This window comes from Bicyclus anynana, chromosome 18 (assembly GCF_947172395.1).
Source record: "Bicyclus anynana chromosome 18, ilBicAnyn1.1, whole genome shotgun sequence".
In the NCBI taxonomy this organism is placed as follows: Eukaryota; Metazoa; Arthropoda; class Insecta; order Lepidoptera; family Nymphalidae; genus Bicyclus; species Bicyclus anynana.
The window spans coordinates 3,158,794-3,176,334 of record NC_069100.1 but is presented as its reverse complement, the minus strand read 5'-3'; the positions used below and the strand labels follow the sequence as shown (position 1 = coordinate 3,176,334).

Here is a 17,541-nt window from a genome sequence, read left to right as displayed (position 1 = left end):
AATATTTTTTTCAAATGTAAAGTAAGAATTTAAATCATTATGTATTTTAAATATCACATAAGTGTAGGAAAAATAGTAAATAATTAACCCGGTCAATCTTTGCTTTGACTGAAGTCACAGATCACTATAGACTAGAAACTGAAGTCCACTTACTTCTTGCCTACAAATGTATATAATACTGTAGATTTACCTACCTCTACTGTTATTTTTAATTAAAGATAGATTTAGGGTAGGCTAGATCTACTCAACCCTCTATGCGGCCGAATATCGATATTCGTATTTAATTTATTGCGGTCTCAGTAAGTAATTGTGTTTTGCTAAAAACTATGGATTTATCGGTGAGAAAATATAGAAAAATTGCGAGTAAGAGTTTATATCGAAGAGTAAAGTATGTGTTTAAGAATTGAATATCGTCGCGTTACGCATGATGCGAAACGCCATTTCTATATTAATTTCGCTTTCTGATAATTCGCTCTACTGTAAATAAAATTTTTCAAAAGATTTTATATTCATGCCGATTGAATATATGCTTAGACCATTTTTCTAATTCCTCTGTGTATAAAGGACTAAAATTAAAATAAATAGAACATTTTTTTCTATAGATGGAGTCTCTGTCTACGAACACGTTCGCACGACACCAAGAGTCAAGACCATATGTTTTCTGTGCCAACTGCCAAGACTAAACCAACGACTCCAACCACGACTCCAACGAGTGTCTTGTTGTCTTCTGAGTTGACACTTGACGTTTGAAGTAGATATGTCAATGTCAAATTTGTCAAAAAATGATCATAAAATAAAATTGGGGAACTCCGAACTCGTCCGACTCGTCTTGAGTGATAGTCATGATCATAGATGATACATTATATATGTCATGATTACGACGATTAATTAATATAAATAAGTTATATTTTAATTAGTAGTTAGTACTTAGTTTACTACTTGTCCACTACAGTGTTAGTGACAAGTTTTATAGATCTTTAACAAAATTGTATATAATGTGTGCACGGGGCGCCCTAATTTCTTAAAGGATATGTTCTAACCTATTAAAATTGTTTATAAAATTAACTGAATTAATTGTTATCGGAATGGATAGCGAAGGCAAAAACGTTATTCGTGTTGGTTCGAGGAAGAGCGAGGTATTTATATGCAAATAAAAGTATTTACTTTACACAACATGTTTTTACTAAACTTCCTTTCAATGAAACAGGTACTAATTAGGCTCATAATTAACTGTTATATGAATTGATAAAAAATATACATTCACGGTTTTCTATAATTTTCTGTGCCATAAAGTATGAATAAAAATAAAAGCTAATCATATTCATTTTTAATTATTTATAATATGTATGAAACAAATGTTATTATTTTAATGGCCCAGAACCATAGAGGTTCAGGTCCAACCAACGCCCAGAACAAGACCAGGCCTCCCTTGTTTTAGGAGAGGGTGCTCTCTGAGGCATGGGTAAAATACACCCTACTTCTCAACTGTTTTGGAAGTTTCTCAGAAGAACAAAAAGTTCAGTATTTCATAGCCTGAACCCAGGACCTTGTAATAGCCACATAGGCTAGCCACTGGACTAAATATTTGGGAAAGACTGTAATAAGAGTGCGGAGGACAACAGTGCAGCGAGCAGGGATTGAACCACCACCCCTTTACCAGTGAACCAGTGAGGTAGTTAACTTATCAGTCGATAGTCATCCACTGCTGGACATAGGCCTCTTGCATGGACCTCCAAGCACAACAGCCGAGCTGTCAGCATCCAGCAGTTCCCTGCAACCCACTTGATATCCCCGGTCCACCTAGTGGAGGGTCGACTAACACTTCTTTCTGGTGCGGGGTCGCCATTCCAGCAGCTTGTCCAGCGGCTCTTCGAGCTATGTGGCCTGCCCATTCTCACTTCAGCTTAGTGAGGTAGTTAATGTACATATTATAGTATTTATTATTTAACCTACATGAGATTTTGTAGCAAATGATTCTGAAGTTAATAATTATTTATTTATTGTTTTTAGTTGGCGCTCATCCAAACAAACTTTGTTATTGACAGTTTAAAGAAATTGTATCCAGACAAGGAATTTACAATAGGTATATACAGTATAGTTTTTTAATTTTTACACTAATTCCAAGTAAATCAACTTGGTAAAAACTTTGCAACTGAAAAAAAATATAGTTGAAACTTGTGTTCAAAAACCATAGCAATGAACATTCATTATGGTAGCAGAATACAATACAACACTTACATTCAAAAAGGTCTTGTGTATTTTTTTGTATGGCAAATACACAACTTATTTGATAAATGTGCCTACTTGATACTGCTGCAGCTACTATCTATACTGATATTATAAAGCTAAAGAGTTTGTTTGTTTGTTTGATTGAACACACTAATCTGGTCCGATTTGAATAATTCTTTCAGTGTTACATAGGCCATTTATCGAGGAAGGCTATAGGCTACAATATTATCCCCGTATTCCTACGGGAACGGGAACCACGCGGCGTCACTAGTGGATAATATTTCTTAACAATTAGATTTATATCTACATACATTTTTTGGTTTATTGGTCGAGTAATTTAATGACATTTTTTTTTTCAGTAACCATGACAACACTAGGTGACAGAATCTTAGATGTATCCCTACCGAAGATTGGCGAGAAATCCCTGTTCACTAAAGATCTGGAAGATGCTTTAAGAAATGACACAGTAGACTTTGTAGTACATTCCCTAAAAGACCTGCCAACTTCGTTGCCTGATGGACTTGCTATTGGTGCTGTTTTTGAGAGGTACCTAATCATTAAGTTTATAATATACTAGCAGATGCTCGCGATTTCTTCTTTCCTTAGGACTCCTTAATCCGACCCTATCGCAAAATCCGTTCTTAGCAGACCTCTACAATCGATAAACTATCTCCTTGCCAAATTTCATCTTTGTACATCATGCGGTTTTTGAAATTTCGTTAATGAACTTTCGCATTTATATATAAAGATAATTATAATTGAAACACCTTCAAAGCAAGAGTGAATAGGCATCTTCTAAGTAAGCGTACTCCAACTAAGACCGCATTAATTCTTTCCATTAGGCTTAATTGTACTCATACAATACCTCTACCTCCTCGTCGTTGTAAACCTGTATTATCTTCAACGAATACAGTTTGGTAATTTGGAGAACGGGCAACCCTACCCTGCTCGACACACTCTCGACTTGTACAACATTGTTTACGATGCATGCCTATAACACATTAAAAAATAACTGTAAATAAATGACACAGCAGACTTTTTTTTTTAAAGAATATTTGCCATATCTTTTTAAATATGAAATATCTCATTCCCCTCCAACTAGTCGGGAAAGACTGTATTAGGAGTGGATATGACAATAGACTAACGGGGTGAAGATCGAAACACCCCACCCCCCCTCTGTGTTAAGTTCGACCGCTCTTACCGTTGAGCTATTGCTATGTACTTTCCCTAAAAGCAAACCTGCCAACTTCGTTGCCTGATGGCCTTGCTGAAATACCTAATCATCAAGTTTCAAGTACATGAACTTAATTTTATTAAGTTACAAGTTAAACCTACCTTAATTAAATGTTTATTAATGCATCTTATATTGTATTATACTTGTATATTTTATTTTAATTATATAAAACATTTGCCATTCCATCCTCACCAATGCGAATTATATACTATTTTATAAATTTTAAAAAGGATAGCTCTTTGGATAATGTCATAGTTAAGTAAAAAACCATTTTTATTTACTATTTGACAGAGAGGATCCCCGGGATGCTCTAGTGTTACGCGAAGGAGTAAAGGACTGCACTCTGGCATCTCTGCCCACTGGTTCAGTTATTGGTGAGTCTTCACAGTATTCAATTGTATACAGTTAGGTCTGGTGGGTTTAAGCTGCAGATATTTCATGATTGAGTTTGTGTTACGCGCCTTTTTTTTTATTCGTTACAAGTTAGCTATTGACCACAATCTCACCTGATGGTTGATGGGCTAACTTGTTAGGAGTAGGAAGACAATCCACACCCCTTTCGGTTTCTACACGACATCGTGCCTAAACCACTAAAACGATTTTGAAAATTCTTGGTGATTTCATTTAAAACCAGTAAACACTTCGCTTCTCCTATTACCATATACATATATTCCGGGTGGTTTTAATTAATATAAAAAATATTACACATCATGGATTATATAATAAATTCAATACAAACAACTTATAACTGACAACTGTACAAATAATTAGGATATATTAACATCATCTCAAGGTGAAATTCTTACTTGTGAGTTATAAAACATCATTACAGAATAGCAGTACTGATAGTGGTTGTTAAAGAAACATTATCACATTAAGCAGCTCGCCAACCCGCAGCAGCGTGGTGGGCCTAAGCTCCATATCCTCTCTTCAATAATGAGGGCCTGTAGTGGGCCGTTAAAACAGTCTGTTAATTATGTATGATATTACAGGCGGACACCCGCGACTTCGTCCGCGAAATTGATGTAAACTTTTAATTTATTTCACCCCCTTCTATTTATATTTTCGCATATTTTGTATAAAATAAATAATCCACTAGTCATTTTACAAAAATACATTGATTTGAATTCATTCAGTAGTTTCCGCTTGATGTCCGGTCAACAAAAATACGGACAGACAGACGGACAAAAATACAGACATAGATTATTTTTTATCCCGAAAAAATCCATGGTTTTATGGTCATCAAAAGTATGTTTCTTGAAGAAAAATACATTTTTTATCACTCTTCTTCTAGGGCAGGGTAGGCGAACCTTTATGCATCAACGTGCCATTTTTTCTAAAAAATGTTTAATGGGGTCATTGGCGTGTCATCAAATAATTTTGACTTTTTGATTATTTGGAGAATAACAATAATAAATACTATCAAAACTCTTTATGAAATAAAGTAAACAAAAGAGGTACATTTTGGAATGTTTTTATTACACGCATAAATTAAATTATTGTAAAATTAGTGTGACTTCTGTTGCTGCAGGTTAGATGACAAATAATTTATGTCAAATACCTACTTTACACATGTTTTATGATCGGCGACGTGCCCAAAATATTGTGTCGCGTGCCATTAGTTCGCCTACCCTGTTCTAGGGCAAAATGTTCGCCGTTGTAGGTACCAAAACGGCGAAGTAACATTTGACGCTGTATTTATTTATTTGTTTTATTTTTTTCTGTTACCAACAAGCTTAACAAACAAGAAAACGAAACAACAAACCAAATATTAGTCTTCAAAAATATTGTAAAACTCTAACTCTATGTATTGTGACATTTTTAATATTTCAATTTTTTTTTTTTTTTGTTTGTATTTATTAATTATGTTTATCCTATGACATTGTAAAGATTATTATTATATTATTATTATTTGACATAAGTACTCGTACCTGCACAGATTGTAATGTTTTACTTGTTCTAATTTTTATTTTTTGATTAATCATCTGCTATTGAATTCATTTTTTTTTTATATATTGTTAATAGTATTTGTAATATAAACTGTTGTATGCCAGAAATGGCTGAATACATTAGAATGTATGTGTTCTCAGCAAATAAATAAATAAATAAATAAATAAATAAATAAATAAAATAATGGTCAACGATTTTAGCTTGTCCCCGTTGTAGACAAATTGAAGATGAATTAAAAATGCCGTAAAAAGTTGTAGCAAACGTTTTTGATAATTTTTAAATTTCATTATTAAAGTAGAATTATCAAGATTTTTTTAGACATAACATGTAAACTGCCTGGCGGTTAGGGTAAGCCTGGGTCGGGAATGGTAAGCCTTTGTAATTGAGATAGATTATAGCCTGGAGTTACACAAAGGCTTCTTTTTAACCCGCAAAAATAAATAAGTAGGAGTCGTTGATTTTTGCGGGGACTCCTACTTATCTAAATTAGACTAGCGGACGCCCGCGACTTCGTCTGCGTAAAAATTGATGTAAACTTCTCTACCTCTACCTTACCCTGCTCATAAACCTACCCAACCCTACCCTACCCTACCCTACCCCTACCTTACTCCTACCCTACCGCTAACGCTAACCCTAGCCTGCCCCACCTTACCCCTACCCTAACCCTACCCGTAACCTATCCATACCCTACCCTACCCTGACCCTAATCTACCCCTACCCTACCCCTATCCTACTCCTCCCCTACCCTATACGTTCCATATCCTTCCCCTACCTCTACCTTACCCCTACCCTACACTACCCCTACCTTATCCGTACCCTACCCTACCCTACCCTACACTTTCCCTAAATTACCCCTACCCTACCTCTATCCTACCCCTTCCCTACCCCTATCCTATCCCTACCCTCAGCAAAATTAGTCCAGCCTTTTGTGCGTGGTGCAATGACCAAAAGACTATAATTTCCCAAGCGACTTCTATGCTAACACTATAAAGAGGTAAAGTTTGTGTGGTTGTCGGGGGTAATCTCTGGATCTACTGGACCGATTTGGAAAATTCTTTTACCAATAGAAAGCTACATTATTTGCGAGTGTCATAAGCTATGTTTGGTCCTCATATTCATACGGGAACGGGAACCACGTAATTGAAACCGCGGGGCGTCATATAGCGTCATTTCTGCGACTTTCAGAAATTTTGTATTATCTCCGAAACTATATAACTAATTAACATACTGTAAAGGGCAAATCTTATCTCTATAATATCCTTGTGATTATTGAATAATTTATTTTGATAAGGATTTAAGTTTAGTTGTGTAAATAATGACGTAAACCTTAATTTAAAATTTAAATAATTTATTAAAGTACTAAAGGTACTATATCTGCTAAAATATAAAAGATAGATATACGGTGTCGCGGACTTTTTTGTAGAACTTTTAAAGGTTCAAAAAGCCTCCATACATTTATTTCAGTTATACGCAATGGTTGAGGCAGCGCATGCGAATAAGTAAGTTTTTCGGTCTGACCTGTAAGAGAAAACCCGCGATATCTCAGTAGTTATATATGATAGAAATATAAAATATAGCCTATAGCACTCCCCGATAACGTAGCATTCTACTGGTGAAAGAATTTTTAAAATCGGTCCAGTAGTTCCGAAGATTACCCCATTTCAAAAAATTGTTACAAACTTACAAACTTTACCTCTTTATAATATTAGTATAGATAAGTAGGAGTCGTTGATTTTTGCGGGTTAAAAAGAAGCCTTTGTGTAACTCCAGGCTATAATCTATTTATTATTATAATCTATTTATTACAGTTATTTTCCTATGTACCTATTCAGGCACGTCGTCCCTCCGTCGCACGGCGCAGCTGCGCGGCTCGTTCCCTCACTTGTCCGTGGTGGACGTGCGCGGTAACCTCAACACGCGTCTGCGCAAGTTGGACGCGCCCTCCGGCGAGTACAGCGCCTTGCTGCTGGCTCACGCCGGCCTGCAGAGGATGGGCTGGGCGCATCGAGTCTCTCGGGTAAATCATATTTATCTGTTACATAGGGAACGCAAAGGGAGGGGGGGGGGGGGGGGGATATGACTTTACATTTTAATAATAGGTGTCTTTAAATGCAACCGACTTCAAAGACGTTTTTCAGGGACCAATCAAAAATATATGACGAAGTTATGAGGTAATAAATATAAAAAATATACGCGTCGAACTGCGAATCTCCTCCTTTTTTTGAAGTCAATTAGAAACATAAACAAAACATTCTTAAAATCAAGAACCCAGGTCCCAGAGCTGTAAAAACGACCCAGAGCTCTAACTTGGCAATAGGTTATAGTTTTTTTTTTACAAGTTAGCCCTTGATTACAATCTCACTTGATGGTAAGTGATGATGCAATCTAAGATGGAAGCGGGCTAAGGAGGAGGATAAGAATCCACACCCTATCGGTTTCTACACGACATCGTACCGGAACGCTAAATCGCTTGGCGGTACATCTTTGTCGGTAGGGTGGTAACTAGCCACGGCCAAAGCCTCCCACCTGACAAAGACCTGGACCAATTAAGAAAACCTCAATCGGCCCAGCCGGGGTTCGAACTCAGGACCTCCGTCTTGTAAATCGCACATACCACTGCGCCACGGAGGCCGTTGAAATAGTAATAGTAAAAAGATTTTTTTTTTAAATAACTAGGTTTGAATATATTGATTGTTATTACACATTCGGGTAAATAAGGTCAATGTTAATTAATTTATACATAAAAAGCAAAGATTGTCTGGATATTTGCAATAAGATTATAAAATTTCAAAATCTATTAAGTTTTTTTTATCGTAATTAGAAGAAAATTCATACAGTTTTAGCTTCCTTACATTAAATGTGAACTAATATGTGAACTATAAACATAAACGCATAAATAACAAAGATATTAGTAATTTTGTTTGAACGCCCATACAAATCTAACGATCATTATGTACCTACGACGTCATTAATTCGTACCATTTTGTGTGGGGCGTTTTTCAGGGATCCGTAACAGCGCCTCAAATCTGTCCCTTTAAATCCATGTAGCTCTGAAAGTAATGATCGCAGATATCCTGTTACTTTTACAAAATTGCTTTACTATTAGCATATATAATTAAAAAAAACGGTCATCATCCCTATTGGAATATCATGACACGAAATTAGATAAAATACATTTCATTGAGATCAGTGGTGACATGACATAATATGACATGATTTATTATAAAAAGTACCCGTTTACAGATACTGTCATGTTCAGAGATGATGTACGCCGTTGGTCAGGGCGCGCTGGCGGTGGAGTGTCGGGCCGATAACCAACAAGTGCTGGACATGTTGGCACCCTTCAACCACCCGGAGACGTACTGCAGGATATTGGCTGAACGGAGCTTCCTTAAGACTCTAGGTGAAACAATATTTAATATTTGACATACAATTTATTTAACCTACAAAGCTTATCTTTAATAAAAAATCTAATGTTCGAACAATTAAAAATTAAAATCTTAATTTTGGTGTTGACGAGTCCACTTATAGGAGCCGAACTGCATAACTGATATTTTTTTTAACTAAAAAGTGTTTTTTCTTTTATGTTTTCATACAAAGTAACTTAAATAATTTCAACTATCCATGTAACACACGCCTTTACTTATCCTTGCTTTTTAAAATTTTAAAGTTTGGTTACATTATAATTATAAGGTTTTTAGGTCATCACATCACATCACATTTTAAGGTCTTATTTACAAAATAAATATTATTTACTCCGGAAAATATTAATTTTACAATTTAGAATTCTTTGAACATTTTTAATTAATTTTCGGTAGAGAATATAACCCCAGAGTTAAGGGAAATACTCCCTAGCAACCTGTATATGAATTTGATATTTGTGACCAAGTTTACTTCATATTAATTGATCCAAATTTTCTTAATTATTTGGTAATTTCAAACAAGAAACATGCAACAGGTAGGTACATATCTATGATCAAACCTTAATATACGTATACCCGAAAATAAACTTCTACATACTTATATTCGTCTGTTTTCAACTTGTCAGGGACTGAATAGTAGATTGTTATACAAGGGGCTAAAAAGGTACACAAGATATTTTTAGAGACGAGCTGTAAGGCGAGGGCGCTAAATAGAAACCTAGGTATAATGGATTTCCCGCGTGTCTCTACTTTTCACTAAGATTGCGAGTATATAAAATTCAGTATAGTATTAAATGTTTAAAATAGTTTTTTTGTAATATATGTATTTCAACTATAAAATCATGGTGTTTGTACTCATGCTTGTAGGTGGTGGATGCAGTGCGCCAGTGGGCGTGTCGACCAAACTATCTCCATTAGCCGCAAACTTCCAGCTAACAATCACAGGCGGAGTCTGGAGTCTCGACGGTCTCACCAAAGTCGACCACACAATGGCGCAAACGTTTGCCCAAATAAAACAAACGCACAAACACAAACTCAGTCCAACAGATGAGGGTAGTAACAAAAAAATTAAAGTTGGCGACGAAGAAAGTGACGAAAACTCTAAACTCGACGAGAAAACTGACGAAACCGACAATAGTATACAAAAAGTTGATAATTTGAGTAGTCCAAAGACTATAGAATTAGATAAAAAGTCTAGAACTTTCTGTGGTTTGACAGAAAATCCTAATATTCCAATAGATGTTATAATAAAATGCGACAACTTGGGGCGCGATTTAGCGAACGAGTTGATATCTAAAGGTGCCTTAGAGGTCATGAAAGTTACACAGGACTTCATAAGAAGCTCAGTTGTAAATAAGAGTTCTTGACGGGTAGTTAGATATTTTATAATAATATATTAAATATGGTGCAAAGTATTTTCATATGAGAATTTTTTAAAGCTTCGAATACATGTAAATAAATTGTTATTGAATAAAATATTATTTTCTAAAGTTCTACAAATAATTTTCAAAAGTGACGTCATGCGTTATTATCTTTGCAGCTTAATTTCATGCATTAAATGGAGTATTCAAAAACTCGTAAAGGTTGTTTGTACAGGTGATTTGTTTGGTGGGAGTATTTGAAAAAGACAATGTTAAATTTAGGAATGTTTTTATTACCTACTTATTTTCTCTTACTGCCATAAATCGAATATTTATTAGTGTTACATCACAGATTAAAGGAAAAAGATAATTACACATTTTACACATGAAGGCTATGAAATTGGCATCTATAGACATTCAGCTTTCGTTTTTATTACAACCAACCCTTACCATTGTAAATTGTACCTTCAATAGTTTTGATTAGCTAATTTGTGAGAAACTGGTAATATTATAAAATAAAATAAAATTGTGTATGTATAAAATATTCAAGATTTTTGGTTTTTCTTTGAAAGTCGACATCATGGAATTTTAATTTCCTAGTTGGCACCTTATGATTTCGTCTATCTTTTTCCTCTAATCTTAGGAGGTATTTTGTTACTTTTTTTAAGTCATTTTTTGTTGTTTATGCTAGGACAAGTACATCAGGGATATTATTTGTGTAATCATAGTGGTACTTATTGCGTTGTTGTTGCAAATGGGTTATATTGTATTGTTTTTAATAAAATTGTATCATGACATGGGATTTTTTACTTTTATTGGAGTTTACTCCGTATGAATCGATTCTTCATATATAGCCCCCGGTATGAAAAAAATATGGGCAGTAAAATTCGATGAACAATTGACAGCGTTGCGTTTTTGTGCGCAACCTATTCTGCGCACCTTTCACCGTGCGCTGCCGTCAACATCGTGCACGCATGTGCACGTAGCGTACATAGTGTATACTGTGCAACATACACCTATTTAGACATTCTATCTGAATCGTGCATCTGAGCTGACACACACTTTTTTTTTTACTTCATTGTGCCTAACTTTTTTTAGGCATTCAGTAACTAAATCTTAGGTTGACTATATTAAAATCAAACATCATCTTGTACAATACGTTTATTTCACAACAAAATCACAATCAAAACTCAAACATACGCGAGATGAATACAAAAAACATCTATAGCTACTAACAAATACCTACACAATTATAGTAACTAATGTAACTTTAATAATAATTTCTGTGCGTCGATTTTCGGTTTTAAATTATTGAACACACAATATAATATTATAAAAGTATTGTAGCTGTCACTCTTTTATAATATCAAATAAAAGGAGACAACAAGATTTAACTATGTTTTACTACCACATTTGAATTTTTTTTTTAATTTTGTTGTCTATAGTCATAGATCGCATTTTTCGGTGCCATTCCTTATACTATAACTAAAAAAAAAAGGAAAAACAAAATACAACTACAAATTCAATAATTTTAATTAACAACTATTCTTCTAAATTTTTCTAAATCTATTTTTATTTTTGTATCCTAACATGTAAGTAATAACAAATTCAGGATATTTAATTTAAAAAAAAAAAAAAAAAGTTATTGTTATTTTTGGAAGTTTTTATTTAACGTTAAAAATCTTAGCAAAATATCATTGTACTTATTATAGTCAGTCAATTTCGATAGACCAAGCTAGTTAGTTCAAATTAGTATGGAAATATAAATTAGTGATTTTCTATTAATTTATCGATTTTTAATTTTGACGACTTTAGTAAGTGAAAAGCGTTGGAATCATCGATCTCCTATTAAAAAGTAGATGCACAATCAGCGATCAAAAAACGTCCCCACTCAATGAGTGCCTAACACAACTTCTTGGCACTCTATTCAAGTAGTCGCATTTGCAAATTCATCCTTAAACTTAAACCTTAAGGTTGAATTTGCTCTGAATTTGAGATTTTATTGAATATTGGACTATATTTAAAGGCCTTTAGGAATAATTTTCTTTACCAATAATTCTAAAACTGTCAAAGCAAAATTGGCCAGTTTTTAAGTGAAATTTTGTACATGATTGTGCGTCCTTTTATTATAAGAGGTCAATGGTTGAAATACAACAAAATGTGGTATTTGAAACGAATGAAAACGAAATGTATATCAATCAATGTGTAAAGAAATCCGTATACATTAAGGATGATAGGGATGTACCCATTCCTTTTGACTCTGTATTAATATTAAAGTTTTCACGTTTCGTTACGTTCGTTTTATCGACGCGACTGTCGCTCTATAGAGAGTATCCACATTAGACATAAAATCAGCCACATACGCCGCGCAAGTCAAAAAAGGCACATTTTATGCCCTAGCATTGTAAAGACAAAGTTTATTTTTAGGAGTTCACTAAGCGATGTAGTTACAATATAAATCAATGCTTTAAGTGGTAAAACACAGCGTATTACCAAATTGGTGTGAAGAAAAAATACATTTCTTACGGAAAACTATTAATGTAAGGAAAATTAGTAAACTTTCACAACGCTGGCTCACAGTCCGCGGCTGTTTGCTGTTGTCTGTTTACATTCAATGTATTCTGGTAGGTTACTGTTTGGCTTTGGATGTAGTGGCAAGGTACGCCATAGGTCGACAAGTTGACGACACTCCCCTGCTAAACGGACGAGATTTTTTTCTTTTTTTTTTATGACTTATAAGTCATCAGACTGACTGAGACGCGTATACACTCAAACGAGTATGGTATGTCATCAAACTGGCCAGAAAAAAAAATACCTTGGTTGAGTTTGTTGTGGGCTCTTCTCAGACCAAGGCGCGTTTAGAACCCTCGTAACTTTAATTTTAAGTTTTCGTCTATTATTACCACTATTAGATTAAATTACATTTTGACATATACTTGACCTTTCAAAAGTGCTTGTAAACTAAGCCTAATTGAAATAAAAAGTTTTTTTTTTGACCGACTTAATACACAACTCGACATTGTAGACGATATTTAGGTATTATTTGTCATTGAGATGTGGAAATTTCCTCTTTTGAGCGCCTCATTTCATGACCACTACATCTAAAGAAAAGCAGACTTCCTGGAATAGATTGATTCATGGTAACACTAACAAAAAGAATAGTACGAGGTAGGTACAATTTATTCGACGTCCTCCTCCTGGAGCGCGCCACCGCCACCCCGCATGGAGGCGCGCAGGCGCTCCGACACCTCGGGCAGCTTCTTCAGAAGCAGGTGGAAGATCGGGGCGGGCATCGTTTGTTGGAGTACCTGAAAATGTCAATAAATTTGTTGATAATTCATCAATCCACTGGCAGCTCAGCTCACTGTACCAGACTATCTCAATCAATCTTTCAATGACTACCTACAAATAGTCATTGAAATATTGAATTATTATGTATTTTTGTTTATCACGTTATAATTCTTATTGTATATTTGTTTATAGTTTATTTGTTAGCACTACTATTATTACTACTTTTTACTATTCTTGTACGCTCAAACTGAAATGTACTAGCCTGTAAGTTTCACATAAGTGAATGAGTTAATTCTTAGTGAAATTATAAATATTTTAAACCCAAAATCTCAAACACCTGAAAAGAAAAAGAATCTTGGAGCTGGATGTGTAATACTCCAGTATTAACAACAATATCAATGTCTCTAGTGAGAGATATTCATGTCTTACCATCATCAAACCTACAACCCATCTGCTCATAGTCATTTTGACTGATTGCACGATATTTCATGGAAAAAAAAACCAACAAAAAAGTTGATACTTTTTTCAAATGGTCTTAAATTATTCATTATTGTTCTACTACAAATTTCAATTTTTCAATATGATTAGTACAATACGAGCCAAAACGCTGGTCTATGTTTTAACTGTTTTATGACGTCACATTAACAAATCGTTATGCTACTTACACTCAACAGCTGCTGCGTTTGCCCGCACACTGCCACTGCCTGCCCCAGGTGCTCCACTCCCGCCTCCAGCTCTCCGGCAGCCAGGAGTTCCTCACCCAATTGGATCTGGACACAAATATACTCCATTCAATACAAGTTAGAGCCGTGAGAGCCTTGTGGGTATGACCTCTGCCTCCAATTCCGGAGGGTGTGGGTTCAAATCCGGTCCAGGGCATGCACCTCCAACTTTTCAGTTATGTGCATTAAGAAATTAAATATCACGTGTCTCATGCCATCGTGAGGAAACCTACATACCAGATAATTTTCTTAATTCTCTGTGTGTGTGTGAAGTCTGCCAATCTGCAATGGGCCAGTGTGGTGAACTATTGGTCTAACCTGAATTCTGAGCTCACTCGAGCTCAGGAGTGAGCCGAATGTGGGTTGATAAATGAAATACAATTTAAAGTACAAACCATTTCTCTAATTTAGGAAGTATTAAGTTTTGACAGCCTCCAGGGTGCAGTGGTATTTACAAGACGGTCCTGGGATCGATCCCCGGTTGGGCCGATTTAGGTTTTCTTAATTAGTCCAGGTCTGGCTGGTGGGAGGCTTCTGCCGTGGCTAGTTACCACCCTACTGGCGAAGATGTATGGCATGGAGGAAAACGAGACACCGCTCGCAGTAGTTCACAGTTAATGATAGTGGCTGTTAGTTTGTACCTGTTGCAAGAAGAATCTCTGCATGGCTTCATGGTCGCTCATGTCAGGCAGAGGCCCACCCATGGTGCGGGACCGCGTCGAGTTCTGTTGAAGCTTTTCACGCCCTGAAACAATTATGGAATGATAAGAAAATCTATCTATAAGATAAACCTGGCTGAGTTTGTTGTTGGACCCTTGTAACTTTAATTTTAAGTTTTCGAATAATTATTATCACTATTATCTTAAGTTTAATATTATTACTTGACATTTCAAAAGAGCTTGTAAACTAAGACTATTTGAATTTTGACTTTGACTTATCTTTTTTGAACATAAAAAACGTGACAAAGTATTTGCATTTTTATCTTGCTCCATAATATGGAAGTTGTTTACACTAACAAAGAAAAGTGAAAACCATGTTGCATGCAACTGCACTGTAGTAGAAAGCAAAACATAATTAGTTAATTATGTTCTTACACATAATTACACACAACCATTACCACTGGTTGTTGTTTTAATAAATAACTGTTTATTTAATCAAGATCAACAGGACTATTTACAATTTTTTTTTGTTGAGGAGGAAACAATCCCTTCAGACTTCTGCCAGCTAGTCGGCAGGGCATGTTTGACTTGCAGACTAAAAATAAAAATAATCGCCTATCCTCTGTGGTCAGCACTGGACAACTTGGCATTTTGCACTGACCTGATATTATCTTTAGCTCTCTCACTTTTCTTCTCTCGTTTTACTCTCATCTTTCCATCATGGCTTGAAGCATATGGACGTACTTGCCTCCTTTCATACAAGTTTGTTTGCTTAGGGTACTCCTGACTTGACATTTAATCAGAATATCCTAGTTTTGGTCCAAGAACATTTGCCTTGCCTTTTCCTTCCAAGATTTCCATTTACCCTCACCTTATAAACCCCTTTTGTTCCCAAACCCCAAATCACTACATGGTTAATTAATTTACATTCTTACCTTTAAATGAAAAAAATTTAATATTTGATAGCAATTTAAGGTTTGACAAACCAAAAACCTGTTGCTTGGTAAGTGGTTAACCAAAATGTTGCCTATACATTAAACAGAGCAACACTGCAAAGAACTAGCCCTACAAAATGCAGCCCTGTGTTTATGAACCTGAGACTTAAACTTGTGTTCTTGCAATTACAAGCATAATTATATTGTTACACACTATTACCTACCTACCTACCTACCTACTGAGCAGTTATTTGATTAGATTATGGTCCAGAGACTGATCTCCGATAGAGAAAGGAAAGAGAGAGCAAAAAACACATTATTACCTTAACTATTAAGGGAAACAAATATATTAGCATTCCATTGAATTTGGTTGCATTGTATGGCAGAGCAAAACTCTGAATTGAACATAGCATACCACCAATTGAAGAGAAAGAAACAAAATTTTGTCTAATGGCGGCGAAGTTACCCCAGTCCAATCTCTTTCATCTCAACACAATGAAAGAGTATTATTTATACATAAATATATATTATTTCTATTTGTCTACACAAGATTATCTCATTGGTCACATGTTTGCAATACTGGACTTGCAAATTGAGGGCTTTTCTCTGTTAGTTTGTTTTCCCTGCCCAGTTAAATTTGGTAAGATTTACTTACTACTAGTAGTGCAGCTTTGAACTCAAGCAATTTTAGAAATACAATGGAACATCGATGTGTGAAGTAAAAGTTCGAGTTTTGAAGGATACTGTGGTCTTGTATAGTAAAATTGTGAAACTAAAATATTCATCAATTTCATTTGGTATAACTGGTCGAAAGTGCCTCACGGTTTCCTAACATTTCATTAATTCAATTTTCTTTAAAGATTTAAAACAAACTAACGGTTTTCACTTTTTCGCTAGTTATTCTCCAACATAAATTCCTATTTAAGTTTTTACAGTCTTACTAATTCTGTTGACTGTATTATTTCGAACCATTAAATCAATACCTTTTTCAGAGTTACTGTGATGAAAACCAAACATAAATCATGAAACCTTTTCTTGTGTAATAGGACATCAAATCAATTTTGAGGTTGGAAAATTATACAACACAATGAATATGGGTCTAACTTGGAATTGTATTGTATGGCATAGTAAGATATGACGTGTGCATAATAATTTAGGAAAGTTTTAATTTATAACTTACGTTCCCTGAGCTTCTTTTTGAATAGAGGATCTTTGCGACGTTGTTGGTCAAAATATACACAGTACCCTAGGAAGAGTGTTCCAGCCAAACCGACAGCGATGCCGAGCGTTGTACGTGTAATTTCCATCTTATTGGGGATTTAATTCACTAAATAATCATAAAAGTCACAGTAACAAACACTCGCTTCTAATTAATTAATTTTGCGGTTCGCCTTCGCCATTTACGATTTCCTTCAGTTCAAAAAAAAAAGGTTATGAAAATTTTTCTTTTCTTAAAATTTCAGATATTACGCTCTGCGTTCTAGCCTTTTTAAGCCAATGCAAGGAAAAGATGAAAGGAAGATCAAAGACAATCTAGGAAATTATCATAAAAATGGCAATACTGAATAAGTAATTTCAAAAGACTTGGGTGCATTCAAAATTAGGAATGAAGAAGATATTTTAAATTAATGATTTTAATTTATCGGTGAAAAATATTTCTGTTAACTGTTATTTGTTTCAATTAATTTTTTGTTTACGCAAGATTTGTAAATTTTCATAATTCCTATCTAAACTTGAA

At 34.9% G+C, this 17,541-nt stretch overlaps 2 protein-coding genes across 2 annotated transcripts; one reads left to right on the top strand and one right to left on the bottom strand.

Moving 5' to 3' along the window:
- Positions 1 to 790: 790 nt before the first annotated feature.
- Positions 791 to 10,998, top strand: LOC112051205 (porphobilinogen deaminase). The gene is made up of 7 exons (XM_052887026.1): positions 791 to 1,136; positions 2,011 to 2,083; positions 2,589 to 2,775; positions 3,755 to 3,837; positions 7,246 to 7,430; positions 8,657 to 8,816; positions 9,703 to 10,998. The coding sequence occupies exons 1-7, from the start codon at positions 1,086 to 1,088 to the stop codon at positions 10,200 to 10,202; spliced, it is 1,239 nt and encodes a 412-aa protein (XP_052742986.1). The 5' UTR covers positions 791 to 1,085; the 3' UTR covers positions 10,203 to 10,998.
- LOC112051212 (mitochondrial import receptor subunit TOM20 homolog) lies at positions 10,607 to 17,245 on the bottom strand. The gene is made up of 4 exons (XM_052887028.1): positions 16,984 to 17,245; positions 14,851 to 14,954; positions 14,153 to 14,257; positions 10,607 to 13,504 (listed from the first exon to the last, which is right to left on the bottom strand). Exons 1-4 carry the CDS (start codon positions 17,108 to 17,110, stop codon positions 13,376 to 13,378), a joined length of 465 nt encoding a protein of 154 aa, XP_052742988.1. The 5' UTR covers positions 17,111 to 17,245; the 3' UTR covers positions 10,607 to 13,375.
- Positions 17,246 to 17,541: the final 296 nt, after the last annotated feature.

Coding starts and splice junctions, on each gene's coding strand:
- LOC112051205 (XM_052887026.1), top strand. CDS start 1,086: ATGGATAGCGAAGGCAAAAACGTTATTCGTGTTGGTTCGAGGAAGAGC. Junction 1,137..2,010: donor TTGGTTCGAGGAAGAGCGAG/GTATTTATATGC, acceptor TATTGTTTTTAG/TTGGCGCTCATCCAAACAAA. Junction 2,084..2,588: donor AGACAAGGAATTTACAATAG/GTATATACAGTA, acceptor TTTTTTTTTCAG/TAACCATGACAACACTAGGT.
- LOC112051212 (XM_052887028.1), bottom strand. CDS start 17,110: ATGGAAATTACACGTACAACGCTCGGCATCGCTGTCGGTTTGGCTGGA. Junction 14,955..16,983: donor CAAAAAGAAGCTCAGGGAAC/GTAAGTTATAAA, acceptor TAATTGTTTCAG/GGCGTGAAAAGCTTCAACAG. Junction 14,258..14,850: donor AGAGATTCTTCTTGCAACAG/GTACAAACTAAC, acceptor ATTTGTGTCCAG/ATCCAATTGGGTGAGGAACT.